At 42.6% G+C, this 25,815-nt stretch overlaps 1 protein-coding gene across 12 annotated transcripts; it reads left to right on the top strand.

Moving 5' to 3' along the window:
• Window positions 1–468: 468 nt before the first annotated feature.
• LOC108932588 (ral GTPase-activating protein subunit beta-like) lies at window positions 469–23,260 on the top strand. Of its 12 annotated transcripts, none has more exons than XM_029246247.1 (33): window positions 469–724; window positions 2,976–3,184; window positions 3,625–3,827; window positions 3,925–4,091; window positions 5,273–5,459; window positions 5,849–5,980; window positions 6,103–6,290; window positions 6,486–6,533; window positions 8,291–8,442; window positions 9,832–10,048; window positions 11,823–11,858; window positions 12,621–12,822; window positions 13,180–13,347; window positions 13,779–13,893; window positions 14,040–14,187; window positions 14,276–14,340; window positions 14,545–14,683; window positions 15,864–15,985; window positions 16,152–16,334; window positions 16,446–16,597; window positions 17,003–17,190; window positions 17,419–17,522; window positions 17,905–18,060; window positions 18,325–18,369; window positions 18,629–18,838; window positions 18,943–19,101; window positions 19,273–19,438; window positions 19,532–19,654; window positions 20,275–20,411; window positions 20,709–20,817; window positions 20,975–21,041; window positions 21,489–21,637; window positions 21,755–23,260. In XM_029246247.1, the coding sequence occupies exons 2-33, from the start codon at window positions 3,008–3,010 to the stop codon at window positions 21,946–21,948; spliced, it is 4,608 nt and encodes a 1,535-aa protein (XP_029102080.1). In that variant the 5' UTR covers window positions 469–724; window positions 2,976–3,007; the 3' UTR covers window positions 21,949–23,260. The 12 variants fall into 12 exon arrangements, with proteins under 12 accessions (XP_029102080.1, XP_029102079.1, XP_029102078.1 ...); XM_029246246.1 differs by having other exon boundaries at window positions 15,852–15,985; window positions 17,908–18,060; XM_029246245.1 differs by having other exon boundaries at window positions 15,852–15,985.
• The last annotated feature ends 2,555 nt before the right edge of the window (window positions 23,261–25,815 follow it).

The following is a 25,815-nucleotide window of genomic DNA, read 5'->3' as shown; positions in this document are numbered from 1 at the left end:
AATGTTCCAATAAAAAATTATACAAATAAATCATCATTATGCACGTTTATTCCATCGGCCAGTGTTATTCACCACTTTTGTGATGAACATCAGTGCATATGCCATGGTGAAGAAAACAAACTGTACGTTAGAATAGCTTATCTGCAGCTATGTCCCTTTCTCCTAATGTAATGTACAAAATTGTATTTTCTATGAGATGTACGTCGCCTTGAGAAAAATATGTGCTAAATTAGAACATGTTAATTGTATGTTACAAAAAACTTGTAATAAATGTAGATTTTTTTAGCAAAAAAGCTTAAAACTTCGGACAACCCGTAGGAAAATATTACATTACTGAAATTAAACTTTCCATGAAATTTAAAAATAGTTTTATTGCTGTAGTAGACATGAAAAAGGGACATTACACACTGTACGCGCTATCACCGTCCGCTCCCCCTCCCTTCAGCGCTGGAAATGTCATAACGCTTCCTGCCCTTTTCGCGGTGCACAGTAACCGGAAGCGGAAGCTGGCGGTGCAGGTGAAGGAGGGTACCCGCAGGACGGTTCTCGCTCCCTCTCGGCTATTTCCGTGTCCCCCCTTCGAGTAACCGCAGTGACAGTGCCGGACTCCGGCGGCCGAAGCGTAAAGAAACTCGTTTTTTCCGGAACTTGGAGCCGCGAGCGGGATGAGGCGGAGAGACGCGCATGTGTGAAGCGCGGTCGGTCGAGCGTTCGCGGCGGGCTGGTGAGTGACAGTGCGCGCGCGCGTGAGCGAGCGGTCCCGCCCGCCCGTTCGTTCCCCCCCTCTCTCAGCCAGGTACGCGGGCACTGTGTTCGGGCGCTTCCTGCTCTCGCGCTGCGCAGCTCTCGCTGGTGTCCGTCCCGCACTGCGGCCTGCGACGAGCGCCCGCCTCAGCTCAGGGTTCCGCTCATATCGCTTTGTGTTCGGCGCGAGTCCACTATGACATATGCGCGCTGTGTGTCTGTCTGTCTGTCTGTCTGTCTGTCTGTCTGTCTGTCTGTTCGTCCGTCCGTCAGGGGTCACGGTTAGCTCGTGGCGTGAGGACCAGCTGTCCGAGGGGAAGTCAAGTAGGACGAGCGGCCGACGGCGCTGAGCGACTGAGCAGCGCCGGCGGTAGCTGCTGGTGCTGCAGACGTGTTGCTGTGACACACAGTTGTGGAGACAGACGAGGATGTGTGTGTGTGTGTGTGTGTGTGTGTGAGACTACCTCTCTCTTTGCCGTGTAATGGGCGAGGTGTGTGTACTACAGGTGTCAGTCAGGCGTTTTCTCGGCGCCGCTGAGTGCTTTTGACTAACACACGCGTTCTGTGGGTGGGGGTGGGTGTGGGTGTGCGGGCGACAGGAAACGAGGGGACTTAGTCTTAGTTTCTTCAGCCTCTGCTGCGTGTTTGTATGAATCATTCAGTGAATGTAGTGATGATACTATAGTTAGTAGAAATCAATTGGTCCCCCCCAACTTGTGCTCCAGTCCAGGTGTCAGTGCGCTATCCAACAGTTTGCTTCTCTGTATTGCGCTTAGTTCAGCAACTTTACAAGAACTGACCAGTTTTTACAGCACGGTATTCTTACAGTAGGAGTTCAGGGTAACTTAAGTTCTGTGTAATGAACGTACTGCAGCAGGCGGTGGGTTCGAATGTCGACTTGCAGATTCCAGGCAGTAGATCTAACCGTCACGACTCTATTTAGTTACAGTGATGTTAATAATGAAATGTTTTTGGTAAACTTTCACTACTGGATGTCATACACTGGAGCGATACATTAACTCTTAAAGCAGTGTATAGTGTCCAAAACATGTCCGAAGTTCAGTGAATTAGTAGTTAAATGTTATGGATTGAATGTCACATCATTTTGCAGACCTGCATCATACCCTCAGTGGTGCAGTTTGGAGAAAGATACAGTGTTTTCATGTTCTAGGTACATCAGCGTAACAAAGGACTGACTTGTCAACCCAGTTTGGTGTATTTCAGGTCTTAAGCTACATTGATGTGCTGCTCTTAGTTCTGGGGAAGCACTTGATATGGATAGTAATGCTGCTGTTGGAATAATCTTGAATATGATTGGAAGTAGTTATTTAAATTGTGACTTCGGTGAATTTCGGGTATTTAAGCCTCTGAAAGCTTAAAGATCACTGAAAACACACGCACTTTCTGAACAGCTTGTCCCATACGGAGTTGCGGGGGAGCCGGAGCCTAACCCGACAACTCAGGGCGGAAGGCTGGAGGGGGAGGGGACACACCGAGGACGGGACGCCAGTCCGTCGCAAAGCACCCAAAGCGGGCCTTGAACCGCAGACCCACCGGAGAGCAGGACCCGGTCCGACCCGGTCCAACCCACTGCGCCACCGCATCCCCTCACTCGCTGAAAACGTCTATTTTTAACTATGCTGACACCCATAGAAATTTTGTATACCTTACTATAATCAAGTCAACCTACAAATTGCTGAATTCTTTATATAAATAAGCCCCTTTGACTTTGGTACATGAGTTTTTCACCATTGCCAAATTAAGATATGTTTTGAAATACCTGTACAGTGTCAAAATGACCCCAGCTATAAATAGATACTAATCTTGTGACAACTCAAGTACTGGGGTTTCCTGTTTTAAGTTTGTTTCATCCATTTTAAAACCAGACTCCAAGACCTTTTGTAGGACAGTCTCTGTTTAAAGCAGACAAATAAAGCATTTGTTTGATATGGCATAACTATCTGTTTTATGGTCTCTGGAGGATCGTATCAAGGCATATGCAGCATCATGTTTAATTTACTACTTTAAAATAATTTGAAGCTGCATGTGAGATTGATCATTCAACATCTTGAGCTGTTCAAGAATTGCAGCAATGCAATGAAAAAGCGAAGCAATGAAGTTTGTGAAAGTGAACACTTAGTACCTGGAAGGAAGTTCATGCTCAGTGTGGTGATGGAGTTTGGTTATGGAGAGTTGGCTCCTTGTCAGTAAATTCTTGTTCTGTGCTGCAGGTGGCTGTAGGACCTGGTAGAAGAAAGGTGCCATGTACTCGGAGTGGCGGTCCTTGCACCTGGTGCTCCAGAGTGACCAAGGTCATGTCAGTGTCCTACAAACGTACCCCTCGGCAGTGGGTCGGGAAGTGGCCAACACTGTGGTTCGGCCACTAGGGGCAACCCTTAACTCCCCTGTTGCAGAAAGCATCCTCAAAACTGACAAAGAGGTGAATAACTGTTCTGAGGACTGAACAGATTAAGTGCAACTGCAAGTGTAAGGAGTCATGTTGAGTAGTTATATCCAAGAAATAAGCAGTCTTACTACTTATCTTTTAGAGAAAGGATTTCTGTTCATTGTAGGGACAGTTCTTGTTCACCTGTTGTAAATTGTCACTTTGGCTATCTGTGCTGATACCATTTCAGGAATACTTGTACCTTTTTTTTTTTTTTTCCCTCTGTAGAATTACTGACTCTAGATCTCATGGGTAGACACCCCTTAATGCATAACTTTGCATAGCTTGTTTATGGTATGATGAAAAAATCAGAATATGTTTCTTCACTGTCCTTCAGATCATTCACATACTTTTTTGGCTGATGAAAGTATGACACCATGGAAAGTCTGAGCATTTGTAATAGTACATCTGAATGAGTTTGCTTTTCCATGCAGGTCAAGTGGACCATGGAGGTGCTCTGTTATGGCCTGTCACTACCTCTGGAAGGAGACACTGTCAAGCTCTGCGTTGATGTCTACACAGACTGGATTATGGCTCTAGTGGCCCCTCGAGACTCAATCCCCCAGCCAATCATCAAAGAGCCAAACCTCTATGTCCAGACTATTCTGAAACACCTGCACAACCTTTTCTTACCCAGGTTGCAATTGGCATCAATCCAGCTCTCTTCTGTTTGTCATTCCAACTCTCTCTGCTGCAGGACAAGCCACTGACTCTCCATGTCTCTTGTGCGGCAGGTCAGAGCAGCACAGCCACAGTCACTTCCGCCTCTGCCAGCAGGTCCTTGTGGCAGTGCAGAGGCTGGCCAAGGAGTCTAACAGCATGGCAAGGGAAACATGGGAAGTGCTGCTGCTCTTCTTGTTGAGAATCAGTGACACCATGCTGGCTCCACCAACGGCCGGAGGTTTGTTTCGCTCCCACTCTGTCCACACCCCCTCATGCTCCTTCCCTCAGGGACTCAGCTGTCTCCTCTTCCTGGGCCTTCTTTTCGTGTTGTCAGATCAATAATGATCAAAACTATTAAAATGGATTGGGCTATTTTCTGCAGTTTTTAATGACTTGATGAAAGGCTCTACAGATATTATATGCTGTATGAAAACCTCTGGACTCTTTGTTGGTTCCCAGGATTTTCTAAATTTAGACATGGCTTCACTGTGAGTGTGTATATTCCTGTGAATAAATAATGTGGCACTAAAAAAAACTACCATGATGCAACAGCTTTGTGCGTTACAGTCAGAGTACTATGCTTTTCTGCAGACCAGTTAAGTTTTAATGTGGACTAACTTAGCTGAAACGTTCAACCATGCTTTTACAAAGAATACATGCACAAAATAAGCAGCTGCTCTTTCAGATTTTGAATGTTATGTTTTATATGTATTCTTCAGCATATGAGTTTCTTTTTGGACCAGTGGGGTCAAGAATGTTTCTGAGAATGATTCTGTTGGTCTGTAAAGAAACCAAATTTGCTGACCACTGCAGGGAGGCAGTCTAGTCAGAAACCAAAGCTCCTGCCGTAACACCACCTGTTCTACACATCTTAGAAGCCAAAAAAAGACACAGAAGGTCACAGAAAAACCACATTACATCTACTATATGTATATTATTGCAGAACGAGCAAACCTCAAATGTTAAACATACAGTTCTGCAGTTTTTCAATAAACCTGAACTTTCTCTACACTTATTTCTCATAAGTCTAACTAGAACCTATATTTTTTACATGTCTCTTTCAAGGATACATAGAGCATTCTGAAGAAAAAAGTGCACAGAACATTGTTAAAACATCATACATGTAGTGATGCATATGAGCAGAAAGTATTTTTCTCATAGTAGCAGAAGTATAAATAATGAATAAAATTGTGAATAAAATCAGGGAAGGATTTAGCTTGAAAGTAACAACCCATCACACCTGCATTAGACAAGCGGCTTAAGTTATTGTATCAAATACTTGTTCCAGGTATTTCTGTGATCTGTAAAGACACACTGACTCCTTGCACTTGGTATTTCACAGGAACATTATGCCTGTAATAAGTACTTGGAGTATGCTGGCTGCTGCACTCTGAGCATTGCGTTGAACACGTTTTTCAGGTGGGATAGCAGAAAAGCTGGCAGAGAAGCTGATCAGCGTGCTCTTTGAGGTGTGGTTCCTTGCCTGCACACGCTGCTTCCCTACTCCGCCTTATTGGAAGACAGCCCGGGAGATGGTAGCGAACTGGAGACACCACCCTGCAGTTGTAGAGCAGTGGAGCAAAGTGATATGCGCTCTTACCTCCAGGTAACCATACCAGGACAGCGCACCCGTCCTGTACTTTACTTCTTTTAATTACAAGGGAGAGTATATTGTAAACGCTTATATCTGAGTTACTGCTGAGAAACCTGTGCTGTTTACCACTAGTAGAGGCTGGGGTGCCCCACTGCTCCGTTAAACAGTGTATTTTATGAAGTGTTTTGATGTCAGGCATTGCCACACTAAGTTGAGTGGTTCAAAGTATATTTCACCTTTTTTAGCTTCATTGCAGATGCTGATTTACTTAATTAGCTTGTTAATGCAAATTATATAATGGTCTGTGTAGATGATGAACTGAAACCTGACTGGTGACCTAGTGCAGCCCACAGTGTGTTTTTCCAAACACTGAAAGAAGTTTGGATTGGTTTTCCATACAGACTGCTGCGGTTCACCTACGGTCCTTCGTTCCCTGTGTTTAAAGTTCCCGATGAAGATGCCACCATTATTCCAGCTGAGATGGACAATGACTGTGTGGCTCAGACCTGGCTCCGCTTTCTGCACATGTTGAGGTGGGGGCAGGCACTGATCATTTTTATTGTTTTCACTTATCCATATGGAGCCTTTCTCCCCTACCTTCAGACTACATTAGGTTCCTGTTCCTGAGTATGTTTTTCGGCATGATACATTCCAGTAATCCGGTGGATCTGAGCAACCCTGCCATCATCAGCACTACACCCAAGTTTCAGGAGCAGTTCCTTAGTGTCAGTGGCGTTGGTGGAGTCCCCCATGAGATGATCCAGCATCCATGTCTCAAGCAGCTGCCCCAGATCTTCTTCCGTGCGATGCGGGGAATCAGCTGCTTGGTGGATGCTTTCCTCGGTAAGTAAGGCCACTGAAGAATGGAGGCCAATTCTGACCTTTCATCTTGCTGTTTACCTGTTTATAAGTGTCTGAGAGGGTATGCAGGGAGCTTCCAGCACCACTGGCTGGTTTTTGCAAAATGTCACAAGAACTTTAAGGTGCTGTCATACTATTTGTTAAATATAAAGTATGTAAACTTGTTCTCTTCTTTAGGCGTTGCAGGCTCAAAAGCAGAGATGAATGAGAGGCTGCCCTCTTACGGTACATACTTGTCGGTATATGTCAATCAAAACAAAATAATGCTACAAATTGGAGCTGAAAGGTTTACAAAAAAATGAATGATTTCTGTTCATGTCACAATTAAAACTAGTCACAAAAAGGAAATATGATTGACATTTTGTTTGTTAAATATGGCTGTACTTCTGAATGTTTGATAAAAATGCTTGAACTACATTTTACGTTTATTCCAAATTGTAAATCAGCTGGGAAGACCATGCCTTAAAATGTTCAAGTGAAGTAGGGAAGCATGCCACTTCCTCTTGCTCAGTGATGTATTTGAAAATCCTCAATACTTGTGTTATTGAGGAGCTGCTTACTCACTGTTTCTGTGCTCTTATCCATGAAGACACTGCAAGTCAATAGCCCATAGCTGAAACTACAGTAGATAAGTTTTACATGGTTTTTTATGTTTTGTATGTTTTTGGGAGGCACGGCTATTGTCAAACACTGTCTTTTTTTTCTTTTTTTTTTCCCCTCCCTGTAGGAGTTACTGTGTCTAGGACCTATATCCGTGACAGGCTTCCCTCTTTAGGTATCCCTAGCGTAACAATATTGAATTGGCAAGGACTTTTGGTATTAATAATGTAAACTTAAAGGTTGAATTATGGTTTCTTTTTGTATGTAGCTGTACCATAAATTGCTTATTAAAACTTGGATTAAATAATTTGTCATTAGTTTGTAGCAGTGCTGAAGTACAGCTTAATGGATAAACTGATTACAATAATATGCTTTCTGTAAAATTCTATAAAGCTGTCACTCTGATTTTGTCTTCAGATTTTCTGTTGACTCATGTTGTATGCATGTTACTGACTGTATCTCACAGTTTTATGTGTAAGTAGGTATGGCAATGGTTTTTTTCATTCCCAGGTGTTGCAGTATCTAGGAACAATTTTCGAGAACGGCGGCCGTATGGTATTTAGTGGTGCTCAGCAGAATCATGGGGTTTGATTTGGGTTTATGGGCATGACACAACTGATCATGTGGTTAGCCATTGCATATGAATTCAGTATTGAACTAAAACATTACATTTAAGAAAATACGCAGGGCATGACAAAATTAATCTTAATTAGTTAACAGTTGATATACACGCTGAAGTGATGTGTATTGTAGATGGAGCTCATAGTATTTTATTAACTGTTGCCTTTGTATAGCCTGCTCCATCATGAGTCTGCCTGTCCTGAAATATGCAATGTGTCATTCTTGAACTGTACAACATGCCATTATGAGACTACTTTATATCTCTCAGAAGGATATAGAGTGTCTCTGATGTTATGGAATTTTTTGCGCAACTGCATGGTCAGAGGTAGCTCACTTGTGGTCACTTAGATCTGAATTTTTCAAACCTCTCTGACTTGAAAGTTGGGGTGAAAGTTGGCACAGAGGTGCATGATGAAAAGTCACAAATTCTATATTGATTTGTGTGAACAAGTAGCTCTTAACCAAATCAGTAACCTGGGTATTTGCATAATTTTCTTGAAAATGTGGATCAAATGTACCTTCTTTTGCATTTTGACATTTTTGGTTCCATCAACAATTTTTTTTTTTTTGATAGGAGACATTACACTTGAAATAAGGTTCTGTCCATGGTGACAGCTTAATGTAAAGCCAAATCAAGTATGGCAATGTGGCGAAAAATGAGTGTTCAGAGTAACAACTCACTTGGTCACAGGTTTTTGGGAAGGAGGTGCTTGATGGGGTTTGTTTTTACTTGTGTCATCCATCCTGCATCTCTCTCCCAGGTATTTCCCGGCCCCGATCAGACAGTGCCCCACCCACTCCTGTTAACCGTTTGAGCATGCCTCCCGCTGCTAGTACCACCAACACAACACCCCCCCACAACCGGAGACATCGGCCCACCGTGACTACCAAGACCACCAGCAAAGCCTCTACGGTAAGCCACTTGTCCTGGAAACCCAGGGTACTGCTATTCAGGCTTCCTTTGTGCATTTCTCTTTGGACTAGAAAGAAGAGAAGTCCTTAAAGCAGCAAGTCACTCCTCCAGATAAGTCGTCATAATTCACAATAGTTTACAGAAGTTTAATGTACAGCAGGTCCCCTATTTTACAAATGTACCTGGGGCTAAGAGTTGGTTAATTATTCAGTTTTAGTTGGATGCAGCATGAAGTTGGCCAGGGGCTCATCAGCCGTTCTACATTTCTATTCTAATTCTGTATACGGGTACTTGTGTAATGTATGCCAGAAAAACTGTGGTTTTCGACTAATTTGGTTAATTGACTCTACCTTGATCACGTCTGTTAAAGTGCACGTTCATGTCCACTGAGTTGTACATTACTTTGGAGAAAAATCTGCTAAAAGAATAAAGGTAAATGTCAGCAACCCTGAGAGGCAGCAGTAAGACTGTTTGGATGAGAACATTGTGGCACCATGGATTGTCACCTCCACTGAACAGCTCGCAGAGGCCTGGGTGTTAAACAGCCACACACGAGCTTGTACATTGAGTCTCCTAGTTAGGCATTTTTGCCCTGTTGTAAATAAAACACAGTAAAGAACTGTGGTCAGAGCTAGGGTGGGATGTTAAAAACCTTAAGGCAGTATATTCAGTCCCTGTCTGTCAGTGAATCAAGTGAGACTTTGTCACATAATTTGAATTGGTTTGCTAGCTTTATTTATGGGGGGAAAAAGTGCCCAGAATAACAGACTACAGGAGGGACACAGTGTCTCCTCAGAAAACGTTTCATTTTCTGCATGTGTGCGTATACATATGTGCACGCATATATTGTATGTACTGTATATACAATGTGTTGGCAATTTAAATTCAAAGCACAATGGGTAATGAGCTCTGTGAAACATGCAAACAAAAGCCTACATTACAAAATTTGAGTGAGGGAGGCATTCAGCTTGGCTCCCTTGCAATGCTTGTTCTGATAAGCTGATATATAACGCAAGCTGTAATAGGCCTACATGCATGGCTCTCCAAAAGCACATTTTGCAAGTGTTTCTGCACACACAGGCACGTGGGTATGTACATTTGTTTGTGTTTATCTAACAGCTTGTGTTTTTTTTATCTAACCAAAAAAACTCAGCCCCTCTGTTCTGGTGTACGTTGTTCTACGGATGGACTGGAAACATGCTTTTTCTGTAATGGTGGGGGCGCACTTTATTTTATGTTTACTTTAACATATCTGAACCAAAGAACAAGACTGAGCAATTCATTTCCACCGGCAAACAAAAAATATTGAAATGATGGCTTTAATGGATGTGACAATATTATAGTAGATATTGTCTCTTATTGTAAATGCCTTTTGATTTTTCTCTCCAGGGAAGTACTGCCCACCCAGCCAAAGTGTCTCATCCGACAACCTCGCCTTCTCCCCTGTCCAGTCCTAACCAGACAAATGCAGAGCCCCGGCCTCTTCCGGCCCCCTCCAGACCAAAGGTCAACAGCATTCTCAACCTTTTTGGCCAGTGGTTGTTTGATGCCTCGCTGGTGCACTGCAAACTTCATGAGGGCTTCAACAGGGAGAACAGTATGACTGGTAAGGATTGCTAATTTTTTTTTGGAAATTTTGTATTAAATTGTTTTGTTTTGCTATGCGCCTTTTCCTTCTCTGGTGCTCAAGCTTCCTACCTGCCAAATTAACAACGCCATCTGCTGTGCCATCTGTCTGTGTAGAGTTGTGAGAACTGCATCTGTCGTTGTGCCATTCTTGCTTTCAGGGCAACCCCTTCCAGCTCAGATGTCTCCCAAACCTTTGCTCTTCCTTGAAATCATTTTGACAATTTCTCTACTAAATCTTCCATTGTAATGATACATATGATACACAGTATGTAGTGATGATCTGATCTTTTATCAGCAGTGGGGTCACTACAACATGACCTTATTTAACTGCGCTGTGTGTAGCTGGGACGGAGCAGTTTCACTGGAAATCACTAATGGAATTATTCCATATCGCACAAAATATTGCTACATTGCTCAGAATTTTTCATTTTCTAGTAAAGAATAGATGATTCAGGACATTTTTGTGGACTACAGTCTGCAGTGAAAAATATGCATACCTTTACTGTTCTGCAACAGTTCTCTTCCATGAGCAAGTAAAAATTTTTTGGTTTAAATTTGATTTATGAGCTACCTACCTTGAAGCACATTTAAAAGCCACTCCCTCAAACCAGTAAGCTGTTGTGATTGGCTGGAGGGATTTAAAATACACCCAGGCTCACTTGGTCTTTCTCTAGCACTGTTGAGGATTCATTTGAATTTTAACATCTGAATATCCCACTTGAAATTGTAGTATTCAGTTTTTTAACTTGAATTTTAGAATTTGACTTTCACAGAGGTGAATTCAGTTTCTTTTTCTCATTGAAATTCTGTGGACTCTGATCTGACGCCATAATATTGCTATGTTTATGATAACAGTAAAATATAAGGGAGGTGCAGTGGATAGCACTGTTGCCACACACCGCCTGGATTGTTCAGGCCCAGTGTCTCTGTGATGGGTTCTGGGCCACTGTGACCCGTGACCAGGACAGGCGGTTAGTGAAAGTGAGTGAGCTCGTGAGGAAAATATTGGCTGATTAACTTTGGCAGCCTTTCTATCCTTGTTTCTGTCATTTTGTGGGACTGCAACAAAATCTTTAGTGTCTATTTGTATTTGACATCAGGAAGGTCGACACAAATCTATCATTCCAGTACAGTTTGTACATGTCTCTGACCTGAAGGGGTTGATTAAATCTTTCTGCAGAAGCTGGGAAATATCTTTTAATCCAGTCTGTCTCTACCCATTGTCCATTTTGTTCTGGTATCCTCTTGTGCATGCTAGATGTCCAGTTCTTGGCTGTTGTTGGCCTTGTTGTTGTTTTTTTTTTTTTTTTGGTTTTTTTTTTTTTTTTTTGGGTGTAGTCGTCTTTATCTGACTGCTACTCTGCTGTGTTTAAAGCACTGCCTGAAAGCAGGCTCACTAAAAGTCACCAACTGTTGTTCTCTGAAAAGACGAGTGCCTTGTAATTGGTGCTTACCAGTTATGCGTTAAATCACCCTGCCACTCTGGTGTGACCTTGAGGGTAACTATGAAACATTTTTTTGGCTTTAATTTTGAAATTAATGCAGAACATAACATTTTTATGCTTTAAATGGAAAGTTGTGTTGAATTATTTTCAGAGAACAACCTGAGGTTTTACTTTTAATGGAATATTCTAAAGCAAAAAAAATCTGTGCTACTTTAGTCAGAAATGCCAAATTGGTTTACCATTTAAGATATTTATAATATTGCTGTGCTTTGATTTGTTTCCATTTTTATTTCTATTATCTTGCAGCATCTTTTATCCAAATTCTTCTTTCTTATAAGTCTTGTAAGTAGGAGCATTAGCTTCACTAAATTGCAGTCAGTTTTGTTTTGGGTTTTCATTGCTGCCAATTTTTTTTTTTGTTTTGTTTTTAACGTTGTCATTGCGTCCTTGCTGTTGCACTGCATCCTGGGGATGTAGAACCACCCCTTTCCTTCCTGTGTTACAGGCCAAAGCCAACTGTGTCTCTGATCTGATTCGCTATGTGTCTGGTCTGTCATTGTCATTTGTCCTAGGATTTTGCTAATTATTTTTCCCAGATAACAAGCCATCACATTTGCTTGGAATTGTTTTTGTTTCTTTTCCCTTCATTGTTGATTTGGTTTGGTGTGGATGTTAATGCATGATTTTGGTGTCTGTCTTATGGCAGTGATATCTTGTTTGATGGCAGAACTTCAGGGTGGCAAAATGCAGATTTTTGCAGTTTCTCCTCTTTCACAAGTGAACTGCCAGCTCTGCTGAGGAAAAAGTACCACTGGGCGTATGCAGTGTGCCCTCTATCATGTAAGATGTGCCTGCAGAGGGAGAAAGTACTTAAACAAGTGTTATGAGAGAGAGTGCAAACCACTGGATGGTGAAATGGGTTTGTCAGACTAAAGTGTGTGGAACACAGCTGTGAATCTTAAATTCAGTGGGGTGTCCAGAGCAGGCGTTTCCCCACAGTGGGTGCAGTTTGGCAGTGCTCTGTGGGAGAGGACCCTGCTTCCCTTATGTGCTAAGGGTGGGTCCATTCATGCCTTCTCTCTCTGTCTGTGTCTCTGCTCAAAGCCCTGGCCACTCAAGCTGGTGTGGAGTACCGCAGAAAAGGCTCCCAGATGTCCACTGACACCATGGTCTCCAACCCCATGTTCGATGCCAATGAGTTCCCTGATAACTATGAGGCTGGGCGAGCTGAGGCCTGTGGCACCGTGTGTAGGATCTTCTGCAGTAAAAAGACTGGGGAGGAGATACTGCCTGTCTACCTCTCTAGGTACACACACACACACACACACACACACACACACACACACACACACACACACACAACCACGTTCTCTCTCTCTCAAGGTGTTTGGGCACAAGGGCACGGCTGTGATGCTAAGATCCTCTCTGGTTATGTGTATATAGACCTCTGTTTGTTAATTTTATTAGCTCACTTCATTACACTCTCAGCTTTGTTGTAATTTGAACATGGCTACAGTACAAAGGAGGGTCCTGTAGTGTTTATTTTCCGTGTTGGAAAAAATATCTTCACGGTTGGTTTGTCAGTATTCTGGTTTTATCCCTTGGCAGAGCTTGGGGAACAACATCTCCAACTGTTCTGACTGTGGGATTCCTTCCTCTGCAGGTTTTATATGGTTCTTATCCAGGGTCTACAGATCACAGATTTCATCTGCCGACCCGTGCTGGCCAGTATCATCCTCAACTCTTCGTCTCTATTCTCCTCTGACCTGAAGGGAGTTAATGTTGTTGTCCCCTACTTCATCTCTGCACTAGAAACTATTTTGCCTGACAGGTACAGACACCAGAATCCCGGGGTAAAATGTTCAGTTTTTTTTTTTTTTTTTCCCTTCCCCCTTCCTCCTGTCCTTTACCGCATCCTGCACAGCAATGCTCATGTCAGAACAATAGAAAAAGTGCATTACATCACTTTTTATATTTATTTATTTACTTGACAGTTTTCTTCAGAGTGACTTACAATGTTAAGTTATTTACAAGTGTTTACCCATTTATACAGCTGAGTAATTTTTTTACTGGAGTAATTTAGGGTAAGTACCTTGCTCACGGGTACTACAGCCGGAGGTGGAAATCAAACCTGTGACCTTTGGGTCTAAAGGCAGCAGCTCTAACCACTACACTACCAGGTGTCCTAGAAGAATTTTACAGAAGGGTGACTTTTGACTGTGGGTTCTGTTGCTAGAGCTGTGTTCTGTTTCCACCCCTCAGAGAGCTATCCAAATTCAAAACCTATGTCAATCCCACTGATCTGAGAAGAGCCTCTATCAGCATCCTGTTGTCGATACTTCCTCTGCCTCACCACTTTGGGAACATAAAATCGGAGGTAAATGAGTCTAGTTTGTTAGGTGCTTTATCTTCCTTTCAGTAGCACACAGAGAGAGACCTTTTTTTTTAATGAGGGGAAAAGGCTTCATTAGTGTCTTTACTCAGGCGGTCATACAAAGTGTACAAGTCATTTTCTTTTTGCAGGTCCTTTTGGAGGGAAAATTTAGCAATGATGACAACTCCCTTCCTGACAAAGCTGTCACCTTTCTGTCCTTGAGGCTGCGACTGGTCAACATCCTGATTGGAGCTCTGCAGACCGAGACAGACTCAGTCAACACACAGATGATTCTGGGTTTGTCCCTCTGCTCTTTGCTGGCCTCTTGACTTGCCTTTGCACAGTAAACACCCCTTAGAGTAATTGTCACTGTCTTTATCTGCAGGCGCAATGCTGAACATTGTCCAGGATTCTGCACTTCTGGAATCAATAGGCACACAGACTGAACTGGTATGACATTACTGAAGTGAAGTGTGCAGTTATCAGCTCAGCGTTTCCCTCCAGCAATGTGTGAGCTGGCATTATCAGGAAAAAAAAAAAAAAAACAATGCATGTCTGTGTGGCTCATGTGAAAAGGTATTCCTGGGCTACTGTAGTGTCTCAGCCATGGATCTGTGTTCCACGCTGGTAATGGAACTATCTGTGGCTGTGCAGGGTTGTGCAGATGGCAGCAACACACTAGTGAAGAGCCACAGTCGTAACAACAGCGGTCTGAGTACAGCCAGTGGGGGGAGCTCTGAGGCCACCACGCCAGACAGTGAGCGACCAGCTCAGGCACTCCTCCGAGACTACGGTAAGGATGCTGCCCCAGCAAGCGTAAGTTAGAGCTGTTGTGCATCACTGGACGAGGGATACGTTGAAGACCGGAAGGACAATGACAGTGTTGCTGAAGAGACCAATGGCTAATTTCCATTTTTAACTTCTGCAAAATGTTCAAATGGCACCCAAGTGAAAATTGTTTTAACTGTTACTTTTTTGTATCAGTTTTTACTGCCCATGTTTTATTTATATCTACGTGATTCACATACTGAAGTCAGAGAAAACACAAAGTTGACTGTGCCTTTATCTTTTTAGCCTACATGGTAAAAACACTAAGCAGATGTAGGAAGTGCTGGGTAAAAAGCATTTGTATGTATGATGAACTTGCTTTTTTTTTTTTTTTTTTTTTTTCGTTTTTGGTGTGTTTTTTTTTTTTTTTTTCCTCTTGTGGTATTTTTAAGGACATGTTTTCCACAGAGAAGCAAATTAATACTTCTATGATGTATTTTTACATTTTCTATTTGTCTCTTGTGCATATATGGAGATGTGTCACTAACAGCATGTGTCACTGTGTGTAACCTTTGCATGTTGTGGTGTTGATTTGCCTTGATTTGATTGGAATGTGTTGAGTGAATGGGCTTGTGCTGGCTGGCCACACAGTGACTGAACAGTTAGCCTCTACTTTCATCATGTCTGTTTATTACCTGAAAAGTATTTTTTTTTTCCATAATTTATTTGTGTGTTTAACAAAAATGCTGTTATGACCATTGTACCCTCAATTAAACTATTTTTAAATGCTTTTTCACAGAATTAGGGATATTGGGTTGGGATGTAGACATTGTTCAATTAAATTGTCTAAAGTGTCTCTGTATGCTAAGACTGCTTTAACAGATGGTTTGATTGCAAACTCTTATGAAATGCAGTTGTTGCATGTTTGTAATCTTGACCTGTTTTACAGCAGGTATGTATTTGCCCTCTTGGCAACAGACCTTCCTGTTTTGCATTGTGACATTTGTGTGACAAGGTGTCAGGATGCCTGTGCAATAGAAAGTCGTCACCTCTCGAATGGTCGTCTGTGGTTTTGTGACATGCTGACCGGCTGCGTGTGCTTGTTGCTCATAAGGTTGCTTTGCGTGTAGTTACTAATGCCTAGTTCTCCTCCCTCTCTGTGGTGTGCATGCGGTATTGGGGTTACATCATAGCTCTTCATACAGATACAGCCACTGGCCTCCTGATTCGTAGTATCCACCTGGTCACCCAGAGGCTCAACTCGCAGTGGCGGCCCGACATGAGCGTTTCGCTAGCAGCGCTGGAGCTTCTGGCTGGCCTGGCCAAGGTAACCCCTGTGGGCTATCAGGACCACATTAAAGCTTTCTTTGTTGTGAGGGAAAGCCTTGCACTTTGCCACCTGTAAGCAATTACAGTTAGCGCTGAGCTTCAAGTGCCACTGGAGTTGTTTAAAAGATTCTCACTTTCCTCAATGATTGACTGCTATGCCTCAGGTGAGGGCGGGCGTGGAGTCCACAGACAAGAAGCGTGCTGTCAGCTCGGTCTGCAGCTACATAGTGTACCAGTGCAGCCGCCCAGCCCCCTTGCACTCCCGGGACCTGCACTCTATGATCGTGGCGGCCTTCCAGTGTCTCTGCGCATGGCTGACAGAGCACCCCGACATGCTGAATGAAAAGGTAGATACCCCGACCCCCCCCCCCCCCCATCCTGATTGTGTCTGGCTTTGCCCCACAGCTGCTAAAGTGAAGGTAGATGGTGTCAATATGCATGTGGTCTGCTCTTCACAGGACTGCCTCATAGAGGTGCTGGAGATTGTGGAGTTGGGTATTTCAGGGAGCAAATCAAAGACTGGTGACCAGGAGGTGCGCTATAAAGGGAAGAAGGAGCACAGCCCAGCCTCCATGAGAGTGAAGGATGCTGCGGAGGCCACGCTGTCCTGGTGAGATCACATCAGGCTAGACAAATTACTGTGCACTTACTCCTGCTTACTGCGGTTTCTTAAAGTGGGTTTTGTTGTGATGTTATCTAGCTGGTAATCTCAATTTATCAAAAGGAACTTTGTGTGTATTTATATATATGTGTGTGTGTGTGTGTATGTATGTATGTATATACACATATATGTACAGTATGCTTATGAATTATGCAAATGCACCATTTCCTGTTCCAGCTGTAACATCAGCTTTCTCAGGGGGTCTGTAGAATTGGTTTTTCAGAGATTTTTTTTGGTAGTGTTCTCGTCTCATTCAATTCTTTTTGTCTTCATACCCGTCTACCTTCTGTATACTTGCCACCTGTGTTGATTAGTCATTTTTCCCCTTGCTGGCTGCGCTCCCCACACCAACAGCATCATGCAGGTGCTGGGAGCTTTCCCATCCCCCAGCGGGCCTGCCTCCCCCTGCAGCTTGCTGAATGAAGACACCTTGATCAAATACTCCAGACTTACCTCAACCAGCAGGAACAACTTCCGCTACTTTGTCCTGGACAACTCTGTCATCTTGGCCATGCTGGAGCAACCGCTGGGGAACGAGCAGAGTAGGTGGCTTTGCTGCTGAATGCAGGCAGCAGCACTTATTCAGCCAGCTGCCTTCTGTGAGAGTACAAACATGGCCTCACTGACTTCTGGGAAATGTATAAATTATTAATACCACTCTTCTCATAACACTCATTTGCTGCATTTTGCATTGCACTGTGTAAGTGAACCCGAAGATCAAGACAGTCTGTCTTCCTCCTTCTAAAATGCTGCTCTATTCTTGCCCTCAGATCCCTGTCCAGCCCTGACCATGTTAGTCCGGGGCATGTCTGGAAGACATGCCTGGACCATGCAGCTCTATCACCAGCCCAGAGGTGCCCGGGCCAGCCAGAAGGTGAGGCATATCTGTGGCATTCCCAGTGAGTCCAGAGTTTGTGTGGCCAGTACTGGTGCTGCAGATAAGACTCTGTACGTTGGTACCTAATACACACGTGTGTACACCATGCAACAGCCATTGTCATCCCTGTAATTACATCAAAGCAAGTAGCAGTTGAGGTAGAGTGAAAACTTACATTTACTGTAGGGCTGGCCAACCTGCAGTACACTTGATGGGTTTAACGCAATGTAATAATACCCCCAGTAGTGAATGATAGATAGCTGTTTTGTGTTAGTTGGCTGTTTCTCTTTGTTCCTTAGAATATTCTCAGTGGATCCTTTATAGGAGACCCCTCAAGGAAGTAATTGTAGTTAATGCTCTTGGATTGTTTTTCTTCTAGCAGGTTTTTGTCCCTGAAGGCCGCCCAACCCCCAAGAATGATGTTGGCATACGGTTTAATGTGAAACACAGAGCCTTCCCAGAAGAGGTGGATAAGATTCCTTTTGTAAAAGCTGATGTGAGCATTCCAGACCTTGATGATATTGTAAATAAAGAGGTAAGATCCAGCAAGTTTACATTTTACACTTATTTGATCTTCAGTTATTTTCAAGGACAGAAGAAGAGGATTGATGGTCCCTTACATCGGTGATGTGTTTTTCGGTTTACTGATGTTGTGTCCAAATGGAAAATTGCAATTCTTAAGCACATAAGCTGAACGATTTGTGCAGTAGTAAAAACTAAACATTACTACAGGTTTCTAAAGGGTCATGCCTTACATTAGCAGTAAGCATTTTTTGGTCATGTTTTTTTTATCTGACAGGATGAACTGTTCATGAACTGTTCACTTCATTATAATGAAAGAGAAGTGAGTCATCTTTTGTCTGGAAGGGGGCTCAAGTAGGGATAGCATCTTTCCTGTTAGTTTCATGGCATTTATTTTCCTCTGCAGTTTACTAACATGCATAATCAACAGACATTAAAAAAATCAAATTACATGTCAAGTTTCTTTCCCTTCTCTCTGTGTTATTGGGTGTGGGTACCTCGGTGCTTTGGTTCGGAGGTCGAGATGAGGTTTGGGGTCCCACTGAAGGCATAGGTTCCACTGAATGGCCTGTCTTTCTCAGCTGGAGGTGCAGCATGAGAAGTTGCGTAATGTGATGGTGAAGCAGATCGAATACGAGTCAGCGCTGGAGCATCACAGTGAGGATCTGTGGAGGAACAAGCCCTTTCCAGACCCCAAGATTGACTGCAAACCCCCTCCACCCTCACAGGAGTTCCAGACAGCCCGCTTGTTTCTTTCTCACTTTGGATTTCTGTCCCTAGAAGCACTAAAGGTATAGAACCTAAATTATTAGCATCCACGGTATATCATTCACCTTGTCTGAGACTTGTGGTGTACTGGCAGTGCTACAACTGCTCATATTAATTCTTCACACAGGAACCTGGCAATAGCCGCTTACCTCCTCACTTGATTGCACTGGATTCAGCGATGCCTGGATTTTTCGATGACATGGCGCTCTTAGATCTGCTTCCGTGCCGGCCGTTTGACACTGTTTTCATATTCTATGTGAGGGCAGGACAAAAGTGTAGCCAAGAGGTATGAATTTGAACACTGTAAATGGGTAAATCTGTAAGTTAATTTGGTTGAAACAGCTTGGCAACAAAGTAATTACACCCCCCCAAACTCATTCCTTCAATAGGAGTTCTTTGCCCACTGCTTCACTAGTCACATTTTATTGGTCTTTTATTGATCTTTTCTCACTTGTAGATCCTGAGAAATGTGGAATCCTCAGCCAATGTCCAGCAGCACTTCCTGGAGTTCCTGCTGTCACTAGGCTGGCCAGTGGACGTTGGTAGTCACCCTGGATGGACCGGGAGTATGGACACCAGCTGGTCGATCAATGCCTGTAGCGACAGCGATAGCTTACAGCAAGGTGAGTGAGCCTGCAGTGTTGTTCCGTGCTCATTAGTTGTGTGGAGAGCAGCTGCGGTGCTTTCCCGCACTTACTCATCTGCTATTCTGCCAGAGGAGGCCTTCACAGCTGAGGACAGTGGAGGAGCTGTGTTCAACGGCGAGAAGAAGGTGCTGTACTATGCTGATGCACTGACAGAAATCGCCTTTGTTGTCCCCTCTTTAATGGACATGTCCAGTAAGTTCCTCAAATGTGTTTTGTTGATTCATAGATGTTAATTTTGACTGTTTGATTTTTCCAGCATTTTCTCCATTAGTATAACTTAGTAACTGGGCTGGTCACTGGGCTGCATCATATATTGGTTTTTGCTTCAGCTCAAGGTTGAATATGGAAATGAAGTTCCAGTAACTCCTAAATCCTACTGTATTGTGACTCTCCAGATCCAGTGCTCACCCAGTCTGTTTCAAGGGTACTTTTGCACAAAAATAGGATTTAGCTGTGTTTATATTGTTCTGAATTTAAAGGGTTGTTTTGACAATATGAAGTTATACAGGCAGCTAGTGCGGTAGTGGTTAAGAGTTACTGCCCTTGCATCCAGAGGTTACAAGTTCAAATCCCACCTCCATCTGTTGTACCGTCAAGCAAGGTACTTTACCCTAAATTGCTCCAGTAAAATTACCCAGCTGTGTAAATGGATAAATATTTGTAACTAACTTAATATTGCAAGTTGCTTTGGAAAAAAGTGTTGGCTAAATAAATAAATGTAATAAGGATTATTTCTTGTGAGATAATCATTTAATTTTACTCTAAACTCTTGTACAGTGACATGTTATATGTTCACATGCATGCTGGTGCAGGTGAATCTTCAGAGAATGGTTACACACCAGTGGAGGTGGATTCCCAGATGGACCTGCTTCCTGGCCTCCTGAACCAGCCAAGCCTCACACTGGAGCTGTTCCCGAATCACTCTGACAACTTGAGTTACACTCAGAGGGTGAGGCAGGAGTGCTGGCCGGATGGGAATGCTTCTGTCTGAGTCTTTACTTGTGTTGTCCTGGAGACATGATGCTCTCTGAATATTTTTTTAGTGTAATTACATGTTCATGATTTTTTTTTTACTTAATTTGTTTTCATTGCAAATCAATATTCATTTACATTTATTCATTTTGTAGACACTTTTCTCCAGAGCAACATGCATCTCACATTTCACTTTCATGTCTAAATAGAATTTTTCAGTCTCTGACTTGAAATATAAATTTGAGTTGGTCTACTTGTTGATTTCTTTTGTTAGCTAAGTCCCACAGCAAGGGTAAAGAAAATGTCCTCTGGAAGGCCAGTACCTCCTCTGGGTCCCGAGACCAAGGTGCTTGTGGTTTGGGTGGAGCGCTTTGATGATATTGGTAAACACCCTTATGACATCTTTAGGCTGTATAGAGATTTGTTTTACTTGAAATAAAGAACAAATGAATGTTGTATACACTGCTGAAGATTATACACTGACAATTTCTTAGTTTGCTTGTATTAATAACCCTCCATTTGTTTCACTGCCCCCTTCAGAAAATTTTCCCCTTTCAGATCTCTTGTCTGAAACAAGTACTGGAATTGAGACCTTTTCAAACAACAGGTATTATTCGTAGTTCTCAATGTTATTTATTTCCATATCATGCAAGTACTCTTTGTATTTTACTTGTGAAAAGGTGGAGTCTTCAGTTCGGGGTCTTTTGAATGTTTCTCTCCCTGCACCCTTTAGTGGATATATGTGATTTTCTATATCTTAAGAACTTTCAATTTCTGAAAATTTATCAAATATTTCTTGTTAAATACTTTCTTGTTTTTCTGGGATTTATTGCATCATAGAGTATATTAGACATTCCCACAGATATAGGGAAAATAGGTGTGTGCACGTGCATTTCAGTAGGTGTGTTCTATCTTGCTACGGCCACCAAATTGTCTAGCTGTGCCATGGTGTTTGGATTCTGGACCGTGTCCCCCTTCAGAGCCTTGTCAAAGCAGAAGTGCCCAGCAGGGGCTTTATTACCATGTCTTACTGAAGCTCCATGTGCTGCCTCAGGGCTGCTGCTTCGGAGAAAGATGTGCCCATTGTGTTCATTCACCCTCTGAAGACTGGTCTGTTCCGCATCAAGCTTCATGGAGCCACGGGCAAGTTCAACATGGTCATTCCCCTGATAGATGGCATGGTGGTCAGCAGGAGAGCATTAGGTGAGCGTTATATACATCCTCCCCCTAAACCCAATCCCGTTCTTCGTGTAGGCACAGCCCCCCCCCCCCCCCACCGCCTTCTAAGCACTTAGCAGCTCTTGTCTTCTCTGCCAACAGGGTTCTTGGTAAGACAGACCGTAATAAATGTGTGTCGAAGGAAGAGGCTGGAAAGCGACTCCTACAACCCACCACACGTGCGTCGGAAACAGAAGATCACAGAGATTGTCAACAAATACCGCAACAAGCAGCTTGAACCTGAGTTCTATACCTCGCTGTTTCAGGAGGTTGGTGGGATAAGACAGAACCCATAACCCCACCCTAAACACAAAAAAACTGGGAGGGACTGTGAAAATTCTATATATTTCTAAAACAGTTTGTTACATCTGTCAGCACTTGGTCACGAACCTTGAAAGTAGAGCACCATGAAAAGCAGTGCAGAACTCACAGCCATCCTCGCCTTCCAACTTTGGCCCTCTTCACAGGACACACAGCCGCTCCCTTGGGGGTCAGACTGCACTGGGCTGGACAGCAGTGTACTAGTGAAGTGGTCTGAGTGACTGTTACAGCAGAGTTTAAACCATGTCACACATTAGAGCAGTGAGGTTACAATGTTTTCCCATGGGATTTTCCCCCCTGTAAATCATCAGCCTGGGCCTCTTTGCGGATACTTTGTTTCACTACAAGTAGGGGGACACTTATAGGTTGACATTCTCTTTATAATGCCTCCATTTAAATCAAATTGGGTTGTGAAATAAGTATTTTCTAAACAATTACTTAAGCTTCAAATTTTACCCAACTCCCCTCCCAGTAATAGGCACGTGGGGGGGAATCTTCCTTTTCCATAACATACCTTTGGTTCCAGCCTCTCATGTAAACTTTTAATGGTCTCAGGTAGTTACATGCATCTGTAGACAAATCATTTAATTCATTATGTACACTTGAGGTCTTTTTTCCCATGGTTTTCCTGTATTGTAGAACTGAAGTGTGTCCAACTATCATGGCACATTTAGACCCAAATTTTCTATTGATTTGGGTTTCAATCGCATGAGGTGTATGCTGTTTTGCTTGTTACAGCGTGTAACAAAATTTAAAATATTGCAGATCAGTCTTCCCTCTTTTTATTTCTCCTTTGAGAAAATGAGGAAAATTTAAGCAATATACCAGTTATTCAAACAATTTGGGTTTTAGAATCAATGTAATTAATGGTGTAGAGACTTTAAAATTGTCATGGCACCACTCATTGAAGACCACCAAGCCTCAGTTGTTACTGTGTTATGTACGTAGTGTATCTCTACTTCTTGGTCAGCAGTACAATTTTTTTCAAATATGTTTTATCTGTTTGCACCTCGTGTGTCCTTATTACTCTCATCCATTCCAGCTCTTATAAAGGATGCCCACTGTAAGGGCTTACATTGCTTCATACGTGTAGTACACTAATAGTAGACCACTTCTAACACAGTGTTAGTGTGTCAATTCTGCTGGCTCTGTCTGGTGACCCTTTTTTTGAAATTTTTTTTTTTTTTCTTTCCTTTCCTCATATGCTTACTGTTACAATTTACTTTATCTGGTCACTCCAGTTTGTTGCAGTTATTTTTTTTTTTTTTTGAGGGAGGGTGTGAAACACTACTATTCTTATAAGAAACTATTTCAGCTGACATTGGTTATGTGAATAAAGACAGGCATTTTATTCTTTTGGAAGAAAAAAGTTGTATTTGAAGAGTAATGTGAAGAAATATTAAAGCCATTGTGTGCAACCAATATTATGGTACAATCTACTTAAACATAGCCTAAACTTGATTTTTCTCTCTTCCTGTTCCTGTTGAACAACTTATCTGTAAATATTGCTGGCTTTAACTTGAGGTGTATAGAGCTGGATGACTGTGTAAATATTAAAATGTGAAGTTTATTTCATTTGTCTGAACTCTTCATGAGGAAAGGCACAAAACGCATCTTTGTATTTATGCCAATTGTGTCCAAAAAAACCCACATTGGCTATTGAATGTAACACATGTATTGATTAAAAATTTTAAAGAAATTCTTATATAAAGTTGTCCTGGATTATTATCGTCCATTTCAAATATTAAAACCATGTTAATAGGTAAGAGCAGCACTATTCATTTTAAGTGTCATTTCAAACCCCGACTTTAACACTGCGAGTATTACACAATTGTAGTTACTATTGGGATGCAAATCATTTTTCCATTTAGCTGATTTTGAAATCTGTACAACAGAAGTGGTCAGTAAAATATTAAAATTACTCCATTAAGTAAATTCTTTGAAAAATTGTATCAGGCTTTGAAGGTGTGTATTGTTACCTCTCTATCACCCTCTCCTGGTTTCTTTTGAATTGTGTGTATATGCATATACAGTATATATAAACAGGGTCATAATTGAATGTCCATATATAAAATGTCATTGAAATTCTTTTTTGCATGATTCAATCCAGCGGATGGAGATTGGTAGAAGGATCTCCACTCTCGCAATGCTACTGTGATCACGGATAACAGATGCATCTGATATGTCTGCACGTGACTCATCTAAAAACTCTGCTTGAGAAGGAAAAATGGGTGGAGGTCATCTGTGGTTGTAAACGTTGTTTTTGGTTTATCGGCTCAACTGCTTTCATCAATAGATGTACTCTGACAAAAACAGGATGTGGAAGTGAAGAAGAAAAAAATGTCAGGGCTGGGCTTTCAACTCCAAACTGTTCAGGCTGAGGTGAAACCCCACATGGGTGTCTTAGCGTGTACAATCTGTTACAGCCTGAGTGTAACAAAACTTTGTGTTATACTTCAACACCTTCCACCCCTTAGTGCCACTTTATGTGATTGTCACACATTAGTAACTGTCACCTCTCAGATTGCTGTACAGCTGTGAGCTATGATTACTGTGACCAAATTTTCACTGAGTTAGCAAGAACTCTATGTTCATTGCACCGCTATTCATACTCTATCCATAAAAATGATCGCTGATGAAATGATTCTTTAGGAAATACATGACATTTACTAAATGCTTTTCTCCAAAGCAACATGCTGTGCAGCTGAGGGCATCCAAAAGTGCATTCTCCAACAAAGTTCTTGCTGGGAGGGATTCAGCAGTTCTGAGGGAGAGAGGAAGATAATTTCCATGTCACCTGGGCCGGAACTGCTCATCACCAGGCTTTTGATATTGGAACCCTCACGAGCAGGACAAGCAGGAGTTTGCATGTTCTCTCCATCTTCAAATGGGTTTCCTTCCTCCGGCACTGGCCGGTGAAGCTAAACTACCCACAGGCCAACAGTGTGTGTTCCACTGATCTTCTCTATAGATGAGTGAATGATTCACAGATGACTGCACTGTATCTACTTTTACTCAGCTCACGAGATATAAGTAATCTCTGCTCAACGACTAAAGGAGAATGTGAAAGATCGAGGGGTAGAAAAGAGGCTCCTGGCTGGGGAGTGTAACTCCAGCAGGGGTCACTCAACGACTGGATGGGAGTGAAGGAAGTTACCCTGTTCCGTGCACCTGCTGCACCCTTATTTACATCCTTTAGCGCGGCTCTCTGTTCTTTTCACCCGTCTTCTTTTAGGCACCTGTTTAATAAAACCTTGTTTTTTTGGGGGGGGTCACAGAAGAGCTGCCTCTGTGTTAAAGGGCCGCTTCCTCCATGGACACACGTGTGTATCTGGGTGTGCGCGCCCGCAGGCGCCGCCGCTCCTTGAGCCGCTCGCGGTGCTCTCACTGACTCGAGCAGTTGAAGCGTTTGTCAGATTATTACTATTTTATTACCGTCCACTGTTGAATATATTCTGTTTCCTGTTTTGCACATCGTAACCTTAATCAAGTGTTAAAACATGAGTTTTCCTTCGTGCCTCCGAAGCGCAATATCACACACATTTCAGCGCACCGGTCAGGGCCACAAGGGGTCGTCGCGTAATGCTAAACATGGAACAGTTACGCAAAATACGGCAATCAAAACATCACTTTGTGTTTCTGTAATAAAGTCGGTGTGTTTTTTTTTCAGATGTCTTAACTGGTTACTGATAATCACTACACGGAATTTGATTTCACACTTCACCAACACGACCTAAAGCAAAAACCATACCAAGGTTGCAGTGTTGGATTACTCATTTTTTTTTTTTTAATAATGAAGAGAAAATGTTAAAATACGAAACAGGAACATGATGAACCGCGTC

This window comes from Scleropages formosus, chromosome 19 (genome assembly GCF_900964775.1).
Source record: "Scleropages formosus chromosome 19, fSclFor1.1, whole genome shotgun sequence".
Classification (NCBI taxonomy): Eukaryota; Metazoa; Chordata; class Actinopteri; order Osteoglossiformes; family Osteoglossidae; genus Scleropages; species Scleropages formosus.
This window is presented reverse-complemented; position numbering and strand designations above follow the sequence as displayed.